Source organism: Platalea leucorodia (genome assembly GCF_965183815.1).
Source record: "Platalea leucorodia genome assembly, chromosome: 22".
In the NCBI taxonomy this organism is placed as follows: domain Eukaryota; kingdom Metazoa; phylum Chordata; class Aves; order Pelecaniformes; family Threskiornithidae; genus Platalea; species Platalea leucorodia.
In genome coordinates, this window is record NC_138844.1 from 5,588,435 (window position 1) to 5,604,811 (window position 16,377).

Genomic DNA, 16,377 nt, shown 5'->3' on the forward strand with positions numbered 1-16,377 from the left:
TGTGCTACAAAACCTGAGGCTTTGCTCCCTTCACCACCCTCCTTCCCCCACTCTCACCTTCCCACGCTGAAAACATTCAGTGTAGCACAAAAGCGTCTCTGAATCTCTAAGGGAGCGGTGAAGCACGCTGCGGGAACCCCTGCGTGCCAGGGCAGAGGGAGGCAAGCCCGGCTGCACTGGGGCTGCCCGAGGCGCGAGCTGCAGCCAGTCCCAGGCGGTCACGGGGAGCAGCACCCCATTACCTGCCCTGTGGCCCACAGCAGCTTGCGGGGGTCAAATTTGGGTGTTACAGGGCCACCACATCCAGGACAAAGTCACCCCTATTTTCACTGGCGAGCCCAGGTAGGAGGCCCGGAGCGCCAGGGCACAAGCTGCCCTCGCTTCACATCCAAGTACCTTCCCTTCTGTCATCAGGAAAATCGCGAGCCGCTTCACACAGCGTTAAGGAGCTTTTCGCACAGACGTACCTTCCAACTCTGATCTTGACAGCTCAGATCACCTCTTCTACCCGCACCTACCGGTGATCCCGGGGCCTGTTTCACCGCTGATGGAGGGTTCAGAGGCATTTGCTCCAGCCACAACCCCAGCCAGCAGCCGTGAGCTTGATGTGTCCTTGCAGGCCTTCAGCAAGGGCTGAGAAACTTAGAGCTCGCTCTCCAGGATGAACGCCGCAGCTCACGGTACAGATCGGCTTCAGGCAGTATCCCCCCCCCCCAGAATCAGGGCGGTATCTCTAAGCAGTGAAATTGCCCATTTCGGAAGAAAATTCCAGACCTACAATTTTGAGAGCCCCTGTAGGGAGGCTTCTGGTAGAAGGGCTTTCATAGACACCTCCCGGTTTCTATCCGTGCACACCTAAATTGGATTAATTCAGTCAGTATTGCTAAAATTCAAGTCATTCCAGTGCAACCCCCTTCCAGGTATTTTCCAGTATACTGGAACCTGCCTTATCATTCGATATTGCACCCCAAATCCCATTTTCCTGCAGAAGTGCACACATCCACACAAGGAGTTCCATAAAAGGGTTTCCCAGAACTAGCTCCCTCATTATAACACTGTCCTGCTCAGCAAAGGAGGGCGCTTTGGCAAGAAAGACACCACTTATTTGGTATAAGGACTTTTATTTTATCTCTACGAAGACGAACGCGTTTAGGCAATGCTTCCTGCGTTGGAGGCTATCCTGGGCCACAGATCCGCGCACTCCTTAGCCACGGGGCCTGTGATTGCAGAGCCTGGAAAAGAGGAAAAAAAACCAAACCAGCAGCGCGTTAGAGGACCAAGGAGGGGCAGAGACGGCTCAGGGCAACGTTTTACACGAGTGCTGGCTCAGCCCGACCGCGCTCTCGTCACTCTGAGGAGAATCTGGGTCCTTTCGCCCAGGAGAGCACAGCCCTCGAACCGGCAATGCCGCCCTGCCGCCCCTCTCCGCACCCCCCTTTCGCCCAGACCCTCGTCCGTACCTTTCATTTCACCTTTATTATTTACTATCACTCCCGCATTGTCTTCAAAATAGAGGAACACCCCGTCTTTTCTCCTGTACGATTTCCGCTGCCGAATGACCACTGCTGGGTGGACTGCAGAGAGAAACGAGCGGCTCGGTATCGCAAACGGCAGGTTAAGCACGCGGTCCAGCAACAGACACCCCAGCGCAACTGTTCTGCCCCAGCGCCCAACTCAGTGCATGGGTTCGGGGGCTGAGTTTTTTTTTTTTTGCATCTCATATTTACAGCGCTTCCTAAGAGAAGCCGCAGTTCACAGTCAGTCGTACACTTAAAACCGTGTCGTACTTACAGCCACGTCTACATTTGGACAATTCAGTGTTTTTCCACTTTCCCGCCTTTATTTCTAAACATACCCTCAATTAGCAGCCAATGTTAAGCAAGAACTCCTCCCTTCCCCTCCGAAGCGACCCTTTCCCGCGGCAGACTGTCACACCGCTGATTGAACTGAACAGCACAGGCTGCCACTTCACCCAAAAGCGATGCCTTTGCTCTGCCCTTCCACGACAACTCGCCGAGCCACTGCGCACAGACCCAACGAGTGCTTTTCGGAAGGGTGGAGGCGACGCTCCAGCGGTTCAGTGCCCGCTTTCTGTGTCCGTTTGAGGGAGGAACTGTCCTCCCCTTCGCCGAGCGGCCTGCCTCTCCGTCCCTCGGAGGAGGCTCTCGGCAGGAGCTGCCCGTCGGCACGGCGGGACTCACCCTTCTTCCTCAGCTCCGGTTTGCCCTTCTTGACGGTAGCCATCACCATGTCGCCCACGCCAGCCGCCGGCAGCCTGTTCAGGCGCCCCTTGATCCCCTTCACGGAGATGATGTACAGGTTCTTGGCCCCTGCGGAGAGAAACGCCGGCATTAACCGAGCCGTCCCAACGGTCCCTTGTCAAACCACCGACTGACACGACCAGCGCGGGCTGCCGCTTCGCCCAGAAGCGACGTTTTTGCCGTCTCCTCGCTGGGATGCAGACCCAGCCAGAGCCTTTCTGGAAGGAAAACGGGGTTTTAGGAGCCCATTTAGCAGCCGCCTGCCCTCCCCGTTACCACGGGCGTCCCCCTCCCGCTGGCCTCGCCCGGCTCCAGCCCCCGGCGGCGGCCGCGCTCACCCGTGTTGTCTGCGCAGTTGATCACAGCTCCCACCGGGAGACCGAGGGAGATGCGGAACTTGGCACCGGAGGAACCGCCGCGTCCTGCGGGTCGAGAAGAAGATTAAGACCCTCGGTGACGGGGCACAAACGGGCTCCAGGCAGCGGGGAGGCGGCCCGGCCTGCGCCTCCCCGGCAGCGGGGCAGTGACACCGGCTGCGGCCTCCGCTCCCGGCCGGGGCCGGACGCCGCTCCCCAGCTCCGCCAGACGCCGCCCGAGCGGCGATCCGAGCTCGGGCCGCCGCGGATGGAGCCGGATGCCGCCGCCCCCCCCGGCCCGGCGCCCGCCTCACCTCGCTTCGACATCTTGGCGCCGGAAGAGAGGGGGGCGCGCGGGGCACGCCGGGATATGGGGCTGCCCCGCCCTCCCCCGCTCCGCCGGACGTCACGTGGCGAGGCCGGCCCCCCTCACGTGGCGGCGGGGAGAGTCACGTGGCGCTGGCGGCGGGGAGCGGCGCCCCCTAGAGGCGGCGGGGAGCGGCGCCCCCCGGTACCGGGAGCAGCCGGAGGGGCCGCGGCCCCCGCAGCGCCGCGCTCCCCGCTCCCACCCGTGCCGCGGGCTGCTCGGGCCGCGCCGCCCTCAGCGGCAGCGGGGAGGGCTTGCGGGCCGCTGCCCGGCGGACGTAATTTGGGGCGAAAATCCTTCATTTTTGGCGTCCGGGAAGGGGAGGGAGGGAGCGGGAGGAAAATAAGGGGAAAAGGTAAAAGAAGGGGGCACCCGGATTTGAACCGGGGACCTCTTGATCTGCAGTCAAATGCTCTGCCACTGAGCTATACCCCCGCCCGCCCAGCGCTACGCTCCGCGCCGCCTTCCCGCGCCGCCGGGGCACCGGAGCCCCGGCCCGGCCCCGCCGACCGCGCCCGGGCAGGGCCCGGCGGGCACCGCCGCCCCCCGCCGCCGCCCACCCCGCGGGGAGCACCGAGCCGCCGAGCGGGAGCGCTCGGTGAACCGGCCGCCCCCTGCCCGGGCACGGCGGGGGCCCGCGGAGCCACAGGCGGAGGCTGGGCACCGGCACCGGCACCGGGAGCGGGAATCAGCCGTTTTCCGAGGGGGTGCAGGACGTTTGCAGGCAGCCGAGCTGCGCCCACGACGCGCACCGCATCCCGCGCCCTGCTCCGCAGCAAGGCGAGAAACCCATTTTCCTGCGTGGTCGGAAGGAATCGCCCTTGCGGGGTTCTGCCGCCGCGTCAGCTTCTCAGCCCGAGTGATTCTGCGAATTCCGGCGTCATTTAACCACAAAAAGAAAGAGATTTTTGCCGAGTGGCAATAAATAATTTGTTATTTACTCAGGGATCACTTAAACCTAATTTCAGGAGGAAAGCACAAGCGATACTGCTTGTCGTATTTCATCTACCTGGTCCTCCGAGCGCTCTGCGCAGAGCTAAGAAAGCGTCCTGACAGCTTGAAAGCAAATAACGGGAAAGAAACGTTTAAAATAATAACTTTAGAAAGCAAAGAAGGTTCCTGTCGCTTCACAGCTATAAAATCAACCACTAACAGTAAACCTGTGGCTTGTAGCTAAGGGGAGGCAAGCACCGAAGCGTTGTCTGGCGTAACAACGTACGCGTATTGCGACGCGGCGCTGCCCCGCGCGTCTCTTGGAGCGGGGTCCCAGGGCGTCGGCTCGCACCCGTCACCGAAGTCGCCGGGAGGAAGGCGCAGGCCACACGATCGAGGCGGGCAGCGGCAGCCTGATCGCGGGGCCGGGTGCTTCAGGCACCAGAGACGCGATGCAGCTCGTGAAGAGAACAAAAAGAGAAAGAAAAACTGCAGCTGGAGCGGGGCCTCGGCGGAGCCATGCCCTTGGTGGAGCGATGCCCTCAGCAGAGCGATGGCCTCAGCGGAGCGATGCCCTCGGCGGAGCGATGCCCTCGGTGGAGTGATGGCCTCGGTGGAGCGATGGCCTCGGCGGAGCGATGCCTTCGGCTGAGCAATGGCCTCGGTGGAGCGATGCCCTCAGCGGAGCGATGGCCTCGACGGAGCGATGGCCTCAGCGGAGCGATGCTCTCGGTGGAGCGATGTCCTCGGTGGAGCGATGCCCTCAGCGGAGCGATGTCCTCGGCGGAGCAATGTCCTCGGCGGAGCGATGCCCCCGGCGGAGCGATGGCCTCGGCGGAGCGATGGCCTCAGCGGAGTGATGCCCTCAGCGGAGTGATGCCCTCGGTGGAGTGATGGCCTCAGCGGAGCGATGCCCTCGGCCGCCCCCGGGGAAGCAACAGCCGCTTGGCTGCATGCAGGGGCGAGGCTGCACCCGAAACACCGAGGTGACGAGGAGCCTCCCTCACCCGGCAGCCTCTCCTGAGCCAAGAGAGGAAAAACCACCCACAGCATCCCAAAGAGCTGGATAAGCAGAAAAACGCAGCTTATTTTAAGCCGCGATGGGCCAGGAAAGGGTGGGAGGCTGGCTCGGGGGGCTGGGAAGCGTTGGGCGAGGTGATCAGAAAGGGAAGGAGTGGGCGCCTTTGTGAGAGGATCAGATAAGCTGCTTTTAAACCGAAGGAAACCAATTTTAAGCCGCATCCTGAAACGAATAAGGGGAAAGAGAGGCGAGCGCAGCCTCGTTTGATGTGGGTGTGATTTATTAAAGCCTGCCTACAAATAGCGATTGCCGAGGCTTGTTCTTTTCTAACAGGCTCCGGGAAGGGGAATTAAGGTGTCGTTATCTCCTGATAGAGATGGAATTAATGTTCTTACTGAGGTTTTTGTAATGTAATAACCTGAATCGACCGGAGTCCACCTGACTCGCTGCGGAAGCGCCGTCCTGCGGAAGAACCCACACGAAGCGGGGCTGTGCGTTACCCCACGGCCTTGCAGAGGTCGAGACGCTTCCGCTGACGTTTCGGGTCGACGCGTTTCGATCGAATTCACGCTAAAAATTTAAACCCGGTTGAGAATTGGAGTTGGCAACCGCCTGCTAAGCACAGCCCCAGAGGTGAGGGTGCTCCCTCTCGCCCACGCGAGTCTCCGAGCTGCCTTTTTTGGCCATTTCCCGTTAAAAAAACGAGTCGTTATTTCTCGCAGCCAGACCCCAACGAAAGAATGGTCCCCAAGGCTGGCAACGCCTCGCCCTACACCAGCGTGGGGGCTGTCACGGCGTTTTCCAGCTGCGTCACTGAAGGTCGAATCACGCGTGGAGGAGGAGGGGAGGGGGATAAAAAAAGGAGAAATCGTTGAAATATGAAAATTCAGGTTCTAGGGGGCACCCGGATTTGAACCAGGGACCTCTTGATCTGCAGTCAAATGCTCTACCACTGAGCTATACCCCCGGCTGCCGCGGGAGCTGCCGGGCGCTGCCTTAACTGCGGTCCCACGCGTGTGCACTGCGGTCCCACGCTGCGCGGACGCGCGTGGAACGGGGGGGGGGGCTGCACACGCGTGTGCAAATCCCACGCGTGCGCACGGAGTGGGAGGGGGGGGGTGGGCGTGCAAGCGCCGCCCGCCCACGCCGCGGAGGGAGGGTGCGTACGTGTGCGTGCACGCACGCGTGGGGTGCGCGCCACGCCCCCGCGCGCGTGCCCCCGGCGCCCCTCCCCTTCCCCACCCACCCCTATTTAAGGGTCGCGGCGGGGCGGGCGGAGGCGCAGAACCAACGGCGGCCGCGAGTGGGAGAGAGCCCACGGATTTTTTTTTTCCCCCCCTCCTTCCCCCCCGCCATGAACCCTAACTGCGCCCGTTGCGGCAAAATCGTTTATCCCACCGAGAAGGTGAACTGCCTGGATAAGGTGAGAATCACCCCCGTGGGGGGGGGGTCCCCGTGGGAAGGTGGGGGGTGAGGTTCCCCCCGTGGGGCTGCGAATGGGTGGGACGGTCCCCCCGTGGGGTATCCCCCCCCCCCCCCATCTCGGCCTCCCCGTGGGGTGGGCACCCACGCTCCCCCCCCGGGGTGGCCCCTCCCGCGGAGCGGAGCCCCGGGCCCTCGCCCGCAGCCCCCGGCGCCTTTTTTTTTTCCCTTAAAATCACGCAAAAGCCGGAGCGGCGCCGGGAGCCGCAGCGGGCGCCGGCCGCGCCGGGGGAAGGCACCAGCGAGCGCTTCCCGGAGCCGGGAGCCCATCTGGTTCGCATTAGCCCAGCTTTGCTTTTTTCCCCCCCTCTTCCATCCCAATTGATACTTCTCTCCTCCAGAATTCAGTCTTTATAGTTTGCGCTGCCTTAATGTAGTGCGCAACTGCTTTGGGTCTCTTTTTTTTTTTTTTTTTTTTGAGTGGTTTTCCCATCAAAAATAAAGCTCCGGTGAAACCGGCCGGTGCTGGAGGTGAGGGCTGGCCATGGTGGCGTCTCCATCCCCGGCGTGCGCGGCTCCCGTGGGATTTGCCTCGGAACTCACCCCTCCGGGAGAGCCGAGCCCTCTCCTCCCCCTGCTCTCCCGGGCTCCTGGGACAACCAGTTTAAGGACTAAAAAAAGTAACTCAAAGAATGCCTGGACCTCGGCAGTGGCATTCCTGAGCTTCAGCAGACCCTGTTGCTCGCATTTTTAACAGATGATGTTTCTTCCTGAAGCTGGGAATGGCTTGAAGCCGAACCATCAGCCCTGCGTCCCAGGAACCATCCCGGTTGTTCGGAGCAGTGAAGTGGCTCTGTCTTCGGGAGCCTGCGCTGGCCTCCGGTAGCTGCGGGGTGTCCGAATCGTGGGCGATGGGAAGGGAAGGGGGGGCCACGACCCGTTACGACCCGCGGCCGGCGTCTGGGGTTTGTGCTGCTCCCAAGCTGGCGATTGCGTGCTGCCGTGCATCCTGCGACCGCCTGGTCCAGCTCTTTGGGAGCAGGCAGCAGGCTGCAGCCATCATTTTATACTTCTAGGGGTCTTGCCAGCTTTCTCTGGCTACAAATCACTGCGTGGTCAGCCTTGCAGCGCAGCGCACCCCTAACCAAGCGGCTTCCCCCCGTGTTAGTTTGTCCTGGGGTTTCTGGCTGGGGAGGCGGCGGCTGGGAAAGCCTGCCCGCTTCCCGTAACGGCACAGGATAAGCAGGGCGTTCGGAGAGCGGCTCTACCCCGAGCAAAGTCGAAAGGGCAATTCTGGGGTTGTTTGCATAAGCGCTGCTAGGGCTGAAGTTGAACCACAGGCAGCAATAACGAAGGGCTGCTGGGAGGAGGAGAAGTGCGCACGTCGCTGCCTTTAAGCTTCCAGTGCCGTGCTGGTGTGTTGACAAGCAGACGTGCTTGGTTTTCTCCTGGTAGTGAAATCAGGAAAGTCCATTTCCCTTCGGAGATTTACAGCAAACGAGGAAAACGTGCTGCTTCATCAGGCTTCACAAATGCAGCGCGGCAGCCAGAGGAGCGAGCCTGCCTGCTGGCAGCTCCGACTTGGGTGAAACTCCTCTGACTTCTGCCTCTCGACTTTTCACTTCGTCCCCTTGCGAAGGGCAAATGCCCTGCCGGGGCCTGGGGAACGGGTGCCGTTCCCTTCCCCCAGGCCTCCCCGCCGGCGCCCCGGGTAGGGCGCTGGGTGCTGCGGCTGGCTTCCGCTGGGGAAGTGACATCCCCTGCGCGGCCGCCGCCGGTGTCGCAGGGTTTGGTGGCTGCAGCTGCTGAACCCACATAAAGCTGATGTCAGATGACATTTTCTAAAATGAGTAGAAGTTAGAATTAGCTGTTACGGCACATTAAACGCGATCGAGGGTTTCCCTTCAGCCCAAGGAGCCTCTCCTTAGGTTGTCGTCTAACCCTGGAGTCTCAAGTGGCGCTTGCTCCCAGGTGTGGAGCAATGGCTTTGCTCGGTGGAGGGATGCTGCGCGGCTGTAGCAGGAGCTAGAAATGGATGCAGCAACCTGTGCTGTGGCCGCGAGCTCTCTGCCCAGATCTAGTCTGCCGCGAGCGGCAAAGTTGCTTCAAGGGCTCTGTCTCTCCACGAGCAGCCTGGCTGGACTGCAGCCAGCGTGCTTCTCGGGGAGCACGGCCTGCTGGGGCGTGGGGTGAGCTGCGCCGTGCAGTTGTACCTGGGATCGCCTCCAGATGTTCGCAGCACTTCAAACTTGGACTTGGAAAGCACAGGCGTTAATGCGTCTTTAAAAAACCTATTTGAAACTTGTCCTCTTTCTCTGCAGCGGTGCTGGAGGGTGAGCGGCAGCGTTACTGGAAGCCTACATAATTGCTGTTCCCCTGGGTCAGTTCTGGGTTGCAGCCCTCCTTTTAGTGCCGGTTTAGATTCGTGGATCTGGCGTTAATGCTGCCCGTGGTAAGACAAAGTTTAGGGGCAGCGAGGCTGAGAGATGGGGCAGTGCTCTCTGGGTGGCTCGGCTGCCCGCCCGGGCTGCAGAGCCTCCTTCGTAAGAGCCACAGGACGGAAACACCTCTGCTGAACAGTGCCTACTGCGAACCCAGGCAGGAATACGCCTTAATTGCTCTCTGGCTGGGGGTGAGGGCCGCTTGAGTGCATCGCTTCTGCTGTGCTTATTGTGGAGACGGCTGCGGGCGGGGGGACAGCTGGCCTTGCCAGATCCTCCTTGGCTCCCGGGAGCCTGGGTATTCCTCGGAGGAAGAGGCTCGGAAGTCATGTTGGCTGTCAGTTCATCTCTCCATATTTATAGTAGCATCTCTGGTATTTATGCACAGCTATTACAGCGCTAGGCATGGCCGAGAGGCTTGGAGAGGTCTGTTAATTACCTCTAATGTGGCGGTAGCTCAACCGAAAGGCTGTAACTTTAAGATGCCTGAAGAACTCGGGACTCAGCTGTTGATCTGTCTGTCCTTAAAGAGGCTGAAGGCTGGGAAGGGGGAAAATAATCCTGTGCAGACTGGATGCGGCCCAGGGCGCTGGTCCGGAGCAGCGCGTGGTGCAGCGAAAGCCCCCTCTCGCCGTTAGCGGCAGGCTCTGGAGAGACTCGTGTAACTGGAGGAAAAGAACAAATATGTTGCTCTGAGCAACTGAAAGGAGGCAAATTCTCCTTCTGGGCTGAGTCACAGCCTGGGAGAGCCGCGGAGGTGTTTGTGCGCCGGGGTGTGGTACCTGTGGGTAGGTGGCACAAGGGCTCAGGCTTGGCTCTTGCCGTCTTCCTTGCAGGAACACAGACTGAGCCAGTAGTTGCAACGGTGGAAATGACTTTTTAAAAGCTTAAGGGTGGAAATCATAGCAACAGCTGCCAGCTGTTCTCCCTGGGTTTGCTCACTGCATGGTAAACGTGTGCCTGGCTCCAAGTCCTGGGTGTCACGCTGCGGGCTTGTTGACTCTAATCTGCTTGGTATTAGAGCTGCCGATGTGGCTGTGGGCTTGTTCTTTCCCTGGTTCTGCAGGGTGATGCTGGGCGGTTTGTGTGCTGCGCAGGGGGGTCTTGCTGAAGCAGGGGGCTCTGCTGAGCAGAGAGGGCAGCCCGAGGGCAGGAGTACCGTACCTCGAGCGAGTAAAGGCGTTGCGTTGGGCTGTGCTTTCCCTGTTGCGCTGCTCCAGCCAGGCTCTCGTGCGCTTTCCTTTCTGCGGTGCCTGGTCCGGTCCCCGGGAAGCCACGCCGGAGCCCTCAAGTCCCGGTGGCGCTGGCTGCCGGAGGAAGCACAAAGTCCGGTCGCTTGGCGGCTGGCGGGGCATCAGCCTTGGCCTGCTGGGGTAGAACTGCAGAATTCCTTGGTAGCGGCTCTGAGCTCTTCTCATCGGGCTCCTTCCAGCCTAGAAAGCCACTCGGGCTGGTTAAATGCCAAGTGGAAATAATTTCTTTACGAGTAGCCCTAAAAACTTAAAATAGTTCTTCATCAGGCGTTGCAACCCCAATGTAGGGTTGCAGTCTGAATTTTGGGGAGTCTCTTCAGCCTTGGGTCTGAGTGCGCCTCGCTGGTTTAAGCAGAGCTGTGCGGCACAGCGGTGTTCGGGTGACAGACCTCAGGTGGGGTCAACCCGAGGCTGCTGGTGCGAGAGCTGTGGGGGAGAGGGTGCAAAACCTGCCTTCACCGAAGCGTCGGCCTAGCAGCTCCTCTTCCTCGTGGCTGTCTCCCCTGCCCTGCGTTAGGATGCAGCGGTGGCAAGAGCGGCCATCGCTCGTGACGGCCCCACCGTGGGGAGAGCGGGGCCGGGGAGCGCTTGGGGTGATCCTGCATCCCCTGGGGCCGTAGGGTTTGCGAGTTGGGGGTTAGCCACCCGAGTTGCAGGCAGAAGGGTGGTATCTGCGGGGAGGACCTCCGAGCCGTCTTTGTTGGACCGTCTGCTTCTCATGAGAACCTCTTCTTCTCTGTCTTCGCTTCCTTCGCTCAGTGCCTGTGTGCAGCCCCACCTGCCCTGCTCTTCTGGCTATCTCTTGGCTAACATCAGCAAAAAAAACCTCAAGCAGCAACTTTGAAGCCTGGAAACCACAGCTGCTAACTCTGCTGACAGCCTCCCTGCTCGCAGGGGTTTATGTTGTGCCTCTTTCGTAGCAGGAGGCTTCTCCTATCCTGTATTTGGCCGAGGCAAATGAATTCCTGGTCTGGAGATAAGGAAGCAAGATGCTACTGTAATGCAAGTCACAAACGTTGCTGCTCTGTTGAGATAAGATGCACTGGGAGGGTCGGGGGGGGATTTACTCGTGTCCTAAACTAGCAAGAATATTGTCTGCCCTCTAGGTTTTGCAGGGGCCGTGGATGTTATCGCTGACATCTCTAGGCTGGAGGAGCCGCTGAGTTTGAGTTGTGCGATTCTAGAGGGACGTGGCCCTGTTTTGCAAGTTATTGTGTTAATGATTCTCTTGTCTCTGTTTCCAGTTCTGGCATAAAGCATGTTTCCACTGCGAGACCTGCAAGATGACCCTAAACATGAAAAACTACAAGGGCTACGAGAAGAAGCCGTATTGCAACGCGTAAGTCTCTGCTCCCTGCTCTTGCTGCTGAGAAGGCGTCGGGCCTGGGAGATGCCGTAGGGTTTGCTGGACCCTCCTCTCTTGAGCACTGGTCCTCACCTCCTGAAATGAGTTGTGGGGAACCCTGACCTCTGCAGAAACTGTCTGTCCCTGCTGCTCTGCAGCATTTTCTGGGAGTGCGTGTGAAGCCCTGGCTGCAGGGGTCACACAGGCCAATTAACGCCAGTATTAAAACAGTGTTTTCCAGGCTTAAATGCCAGCTGATGGCCGCAGCTCCAGGTCCAGCCTGGGCAGCCAAAAGGTGAATAAAATTCAAATATAGGCAGGCATTTACATGGAGCTGATCTTAATCGGTATCTCCTTAAAGAAGGGGAAATAAAAAGGTGTTTATACCACCCCAGCTGAACACAGGTGTTTGGGGAGAGGAGAAATGCCCTTTTGTGCAGGGGGAGTGGGGTGTGTGAACAGCGAGGGGCACGGGTGTCGCTGCAGCCGGTGCTCTGCCGGGCTGCTGGGCTCCTGGCCACGGGCGTTCACCCTGATCTGCTGGCATTCGCCCTGGATGTTAGGAAGGTAAATGCATCTGGAGGTAAACGCAGCGTGAATGCAGGATCCTTCTCCTGAGCAGCGTGCGGGGGACGGAGGCAGAGCAGGGTGCAGCGGGAGCGGCTGCCCGTACCACACCTCGGTTCACCTTCCCGGATCTTTCAGGCTGCTTCTGAGCGGTGGATGCTCACTCATTTTTAACTCCTTATCAGGAAGGACCCTTAATTGTGCACAGCTTTCTGGGCTCTGCTGTCCCTCCTCAGCCCGCAGGGAAGCACTGAGCTCTAGGTGCCTGACATGTTTCTTAATGTTTATAAAGCAGCTTTGCAATAAGATTTTTGTAGCTGCTTCTTATATATTAGCAGCTCTTAGAAGGAAAATTAGATAACGTAATACTACTTAGCACTTGTATCGCATGGTCCATTCACAGAGTACTTTAGAAACATTAATCCTGACAACAGCCTTGTGAGATGGGTATTACCCTGTTAATGTCGAAGATGAGTAGAAAGGAGAAGCGGTAAGACCGTCAGCCACGTGGTGCCTCGGCAAACGCTTCCCACTTCTGTAGCTCTTTTGTAGGCTGGTTATTGCTGATGTGGGTGTCGATGATGCCCTCGGACAGGTCACAATCAAAACTTTTGTCAAACCGGGATGAGACTTGTAGCATTCAAGTCTCAGCTGGTAGTGGTTGTGTCATGGGATCTCACCTGAAATGCAGGGTGGCGATGGTGTGAAAAATAGCAAATAACTCTTGGTTATCTAGTTGTATGGGCCATAGTGCCACCGTAATGCCACCGGCACTCTTAGAGCTCCAGCTTCTGCAGTGAAACTGGGAACTGTGTGGAGTACTGGAGTAGTATGAGGGGGAAACCTGTGGTCTGAGGCAGGGCGAGCGGTTGGTTAGAGGGACACTCGTTCTTGGACCGTGCAGGTCTCAACCTACTTTGCCAGCGGTCCGGCAGCCTGGGATCTGTGAGACCGAGACCTTGATTTGCGGAGAGCTGCAGCAGATAAGACCCTGGGCTGCTCTTAGTGTCCTGAACCAAAGCTTTCTTTGGATCATGGGCACCCTGATGCCAGCTCCGGCAGAGCACCTTGCGCTGGGGCGTGCCCGCCCCTGGTGCTTCTGCCTCTGGCCCTAGGGATGGGCCTGGGGTCCTGTTCGTGTGCTCCCTCCCTCAGGGCTGCTGGAAGGGAAGTGGGATAATAATGGGAAATTCCTGAGATTCCAAGGAGTCTGCGCAACCTCGACCCATCTCAGTTTCTCAACCCCCTCTGCTGAGAGCTCCCTTTGATGCTGGCTTGCTGTCTTAACCCTTTAACAGCCTCCCTGAAGAAGAGGCAGCTGTCTGTCTTGCCTCTACCCCAGGGTAGCCCTGGATGTTCAAATTGTGCACAGAAACCAGCATTAAATGCTTTTTTTTTTTTTTTTCTTCCTACCTTGCCTGGCCGTGCCTTCAAGTGAAGGGAAGTGAGAGCAGCTGAAAACGGCTGGCACGCGAGGCTTTGCCTCCGGCAGCTGCCAGCCCCCTCTTTGCCGGGGCGGAGGCTGTACGGTTGCGATGGCAGTGCCCAGACGTGGGGTGAAGGGAAGCGGCAGCCAGAGGACGTGGGCTTGGTTCCCTCTCAGCTGGTGCCCCCGGAGTATCCTGGGGAGAAAAAACCGTCCAGGCAAGGGGAGTCTGGCAAAGGACAGCCCAGGAGCCCACCCCTTCCGAACCGCTTTTGCTGAGGTTGGAGCTGAGGGGCAGCATCTTCTGTCCCCCAAGAAGGGGGTGGAAAAGCAACGTTTATCCTGGCAGGGAAGAGGCTGCTTTTCTGAATGTGCCTTAGCACAGGGTCTCCTCTGTTTGAGCCGTGGCCTTCTGCCAAATTCCTGAGTTTCTTTCTTCAAGAGAGGAGGAGGAAGAGGGCTGGGCTTCCTCCCTATCTGACATTACCCCAGCCATAAATCTGCGTGAAGCCTTTCAAGAAGGTGGCTGGTTAACGCTGCCCTCTGCCCTCCCATGCCCATCAGTGCCGGGAACTTGGTCGGTGGCGGAGGTGACTGCCTCCGCCCTCCCCGCCATTCCCCTCCTGACTTCAGCTGGGGACTGGGGTGACTGGAACCAGCGTTCAAGGCTGGGATCACCTCTTTACATGAGCACTTTGAACTAAAAGAGGTAGAAGTGGAGGAAGGGCAATATCCAGTGATAGTTTGAGGCTTCTGTAAATGAAGGGTGGGGGAGAGCTGGGCTGCAAAGGACAGGCAAGAACGCATGCAAGTTCAAGGGGACCAGCTGCTCCCAAATATGTGTTATATATAGGCTTTAATTTCTTACTCGTTGAGCTGAAGGGGTAACAGAGCTCTGTGCTGCGGCTGGGGGATCGGGGCTGTGTCCCTTAGCTGGGGGTCCCAAATGGAGGGGGTCCCTGCAGCAGCAGGGCTCTGGTCCCCTCCTTCCAGAGGGGACGGGCAGCTCCGCTTTGCCTCGGCGGTGGCTCAGCGTGCAGCACAAATCTGTGCCTTGAAAATCCTGTCTGAGGGTTCAAAGCTGGGTATGTGGTCTGGGGAGTCGGCATCTTCAGAGGCATCACTGGGCAGCGCCGCTGCTTGAAATGCAGAGAGGAGCTCGCGTACGCCTGGGTGCGGAGCTGTGCTGAGGTGGGGAGAAGGAGCAGCATCCCAGGCAAGTGGCTCCTTTTCTGCCTCTCTTGCCTACCAGGTGGTTCTGCTCATCTCCCTTGAGAAGATCTAATCGAGACCCGAGGCTCGACTTTATCTCGGAGCTGTGGGTTTGCCCGAATCCGTGCCGATGTACAAGCCATTGCCCTGTTGGATGTAGCTCTGCTCGGAAAGCCCTGCTCTGGCCGCGTGTGCATCCCCTGCCGCTGGAGCACGGCTGAGCAGAGGGGCTGTCTCTGCGCCTGCACGCCCCACAGTGCTGGATTTTTTTTTTGATTTCCTTACCGCTGCAGACTAGCTGGCAGGAAGTTAATGGCCTACTTGCTCAGGTCCCTCCTCCCCCGCCAAGGAGAGGCAGCCTGGCCTGACGAGCGCAGCATCCTTTGTTTGAACGTGCACGGGGAGACGGTGCTGCCGACCGAGCCCCTCTGCTCACCTTCGCCGTAGTCCTGGCTCAAGCCGCCCTGCAGCGCAGAGCGCGAGGAAATCGCCGTGCTGTTGCATCTCCACATCCCGCTGGCTAAGCTGCATTTTTTCCTCCTCAAAAAGGGGGCTAAAGGCTAAGCGAGACTGCCAAAAATATCTTACGTAGGTGTGTCGGCAGGGTCCCCGCTCCCTCCATCTGCCGTACTTGCGTGACTCCAGCTTTCCATCAAGGAGTTGACTTTCCTTGCAGAGAAACCACACCCGGCACGGCGGTGGCGTGTGTGCCGGAGGATGTGTCCCGGGGGATCGGGGATCGCAGGGCTGACATTCCTCTTTGCTGAGTCAGGGCGAGCGGCTTCCCGCTCGACAGCTGCCCTGCCCAGCTCACCTAAACCCAGCACCTCGTCTTACTGGGGCACAGCCGCTCTGAACGGGAGCCGTAAAACCTGGAATTCCTGGTGATGACCCAAAGGACCTCCCTGGCCGATTTCTCACCGTTAAGATCCTTGCCTTTCCATGCAGAGCAAGCAGTTTGATACCTCTGGGCTGACTCCTTGCTTGGAAAAAGTTAGTGAGCAACTCTGAGCTTCATAAGGAGCCAGTGATCTGTTCTTGGCATTCCTCTCTGCTCCATCTGGTAGCAGCCTACTACATTAATAAAGTGATCTTCCAATTTTGGGGGGGGCAGGAAGGGAAAGAGGAACAACTGTGCTGCTGGGACAGAGTCCGTGTGTTTATCCCATGCGTTATTTGTGCTGAGTTTCTGGATGAGAAGAACTGCCTTTCTGTCTTGGTGCGCACACTTTGCGTGCCGTGCAGCTCTGAACAGACTCTGCTTTTTGTCTCGGCGTAAATGAAAGCTGGCCTCCCCGTATGCTGCCGTTGGGGGGAGGACCCCCAACGCATGGCTTCGAGGAGCTGGGGGATACGGGGTGCTTCTGCTTCACCCCCGCTGGGTGTGGGAAGGGCTCAGTGATGCATCTGCCGGGGGGAGATGGTGTCTGGGAAAGCTCTCCTGAGTAATGCCGTGATTAATGGTGGGAAGGCTGCAAATGTTAACGAATCCTCTTTGGGGTGGAGCCTCTGGTTTCTGAAGTGTTTGGGATGACTTACGTGTGCCACTGACCTCTCACAGCTGACGCTATTCCTCCTGGGCATCCAAAATCCTTCTCTAGGGCTCTGCCACCCTCCCTCCAGCCCCTCCACCGCTGTTGCCTCCTCTCTGCGGCTGGAGATCCCTTTAAACCAGTGATCCCCGATGTGCACAAGCCAAAGCGTTGGTGGGTGAAGCCTCTGCAGAGGTGGGAGAGGGGAAATCAAACCCTGATGCTCTGCAGGTTACTCCTC

The 16,377-nt window shown here is 58.8% G+C and overlaps 2 protein-coding genes across 2 annotated transcripts in view; one reads left to right on the top strand and one right to left on the bottom strand.

Moving 5' to 3' along the window:
* Nucleotides 1–1,101: 1,101 nt before the first annotated feature.
* RPL23 (ribosomal protein L23) lies at nucleotides 1,102–3,030 on the bottom strand. The gene is made up of 5 exons (XM_082332006.1): nucleotides 2,932–3,030; nucleotides 2,600–2,683; nucleotides 2,202–2,330; nucleotides 1,461–1,574; nucleotides 1,102–1,232 (listed from the first exon to the last, which is right to left on the bottom strand). Exons 1-5 carry the CDS (start codon nucleotides 2,942–2,944, stop codon nucleotides 1,150–1,152), a joined length of 423 nt encoding a protein of 140 aa, XP_082188132.1. The 5' UTR covers nucleotides 2,945–3,030; the 3' UTR covers nucleotides 1,102–1,149.
* Nucleotides 3,031–6,240: 3,210 nt separating this feature from the next.
* Nucleotides 6,241–16,377, top strand: part of LASP1 (LIM and SH3 protein 1) — a 34,528-nt gene continuing 24,391 nt past the window's right edge. The window contains exons 1-2 of the mRNA XM_082331825.1: nucleotides 6,241–6,361; nucleotides 11,299–11,393. Of these exons, the coding sequence (XP_082187951.1) occupies nucleotides 6,293–6,361; nucleotides 11,299–11,393 (164 nt within the window). The 5' untranslated portion in view covers nucleotides 6,241–6,292. The remainder of the gene's footprint in view (nucleotides 6,362–11,298; nucleotides 11,394–16,377) is intronic.

What these genes read in the sequence shown, in the direction of transcription:
- RPL23 (XM_082332006.1), bottom strand. An exon ending in CAACTGCGCAGACAACACGG is followed by an intron (nt 2,331 to 2,599) that starts GTGAGCGCGGCC and finishes TTCTCTCCGCAG; the next exon opens with GGGCCAAGAACCTGTACATC. An exon ending in TAATAAAGGTGAAATGAAAG is followed by an intron (nt 1,233 to 1,460) that starts GTACGGACGAGG and finishes CCTCTTTTCCAG; the next exon opens with GCTCTGCAATCACAGGCCCC.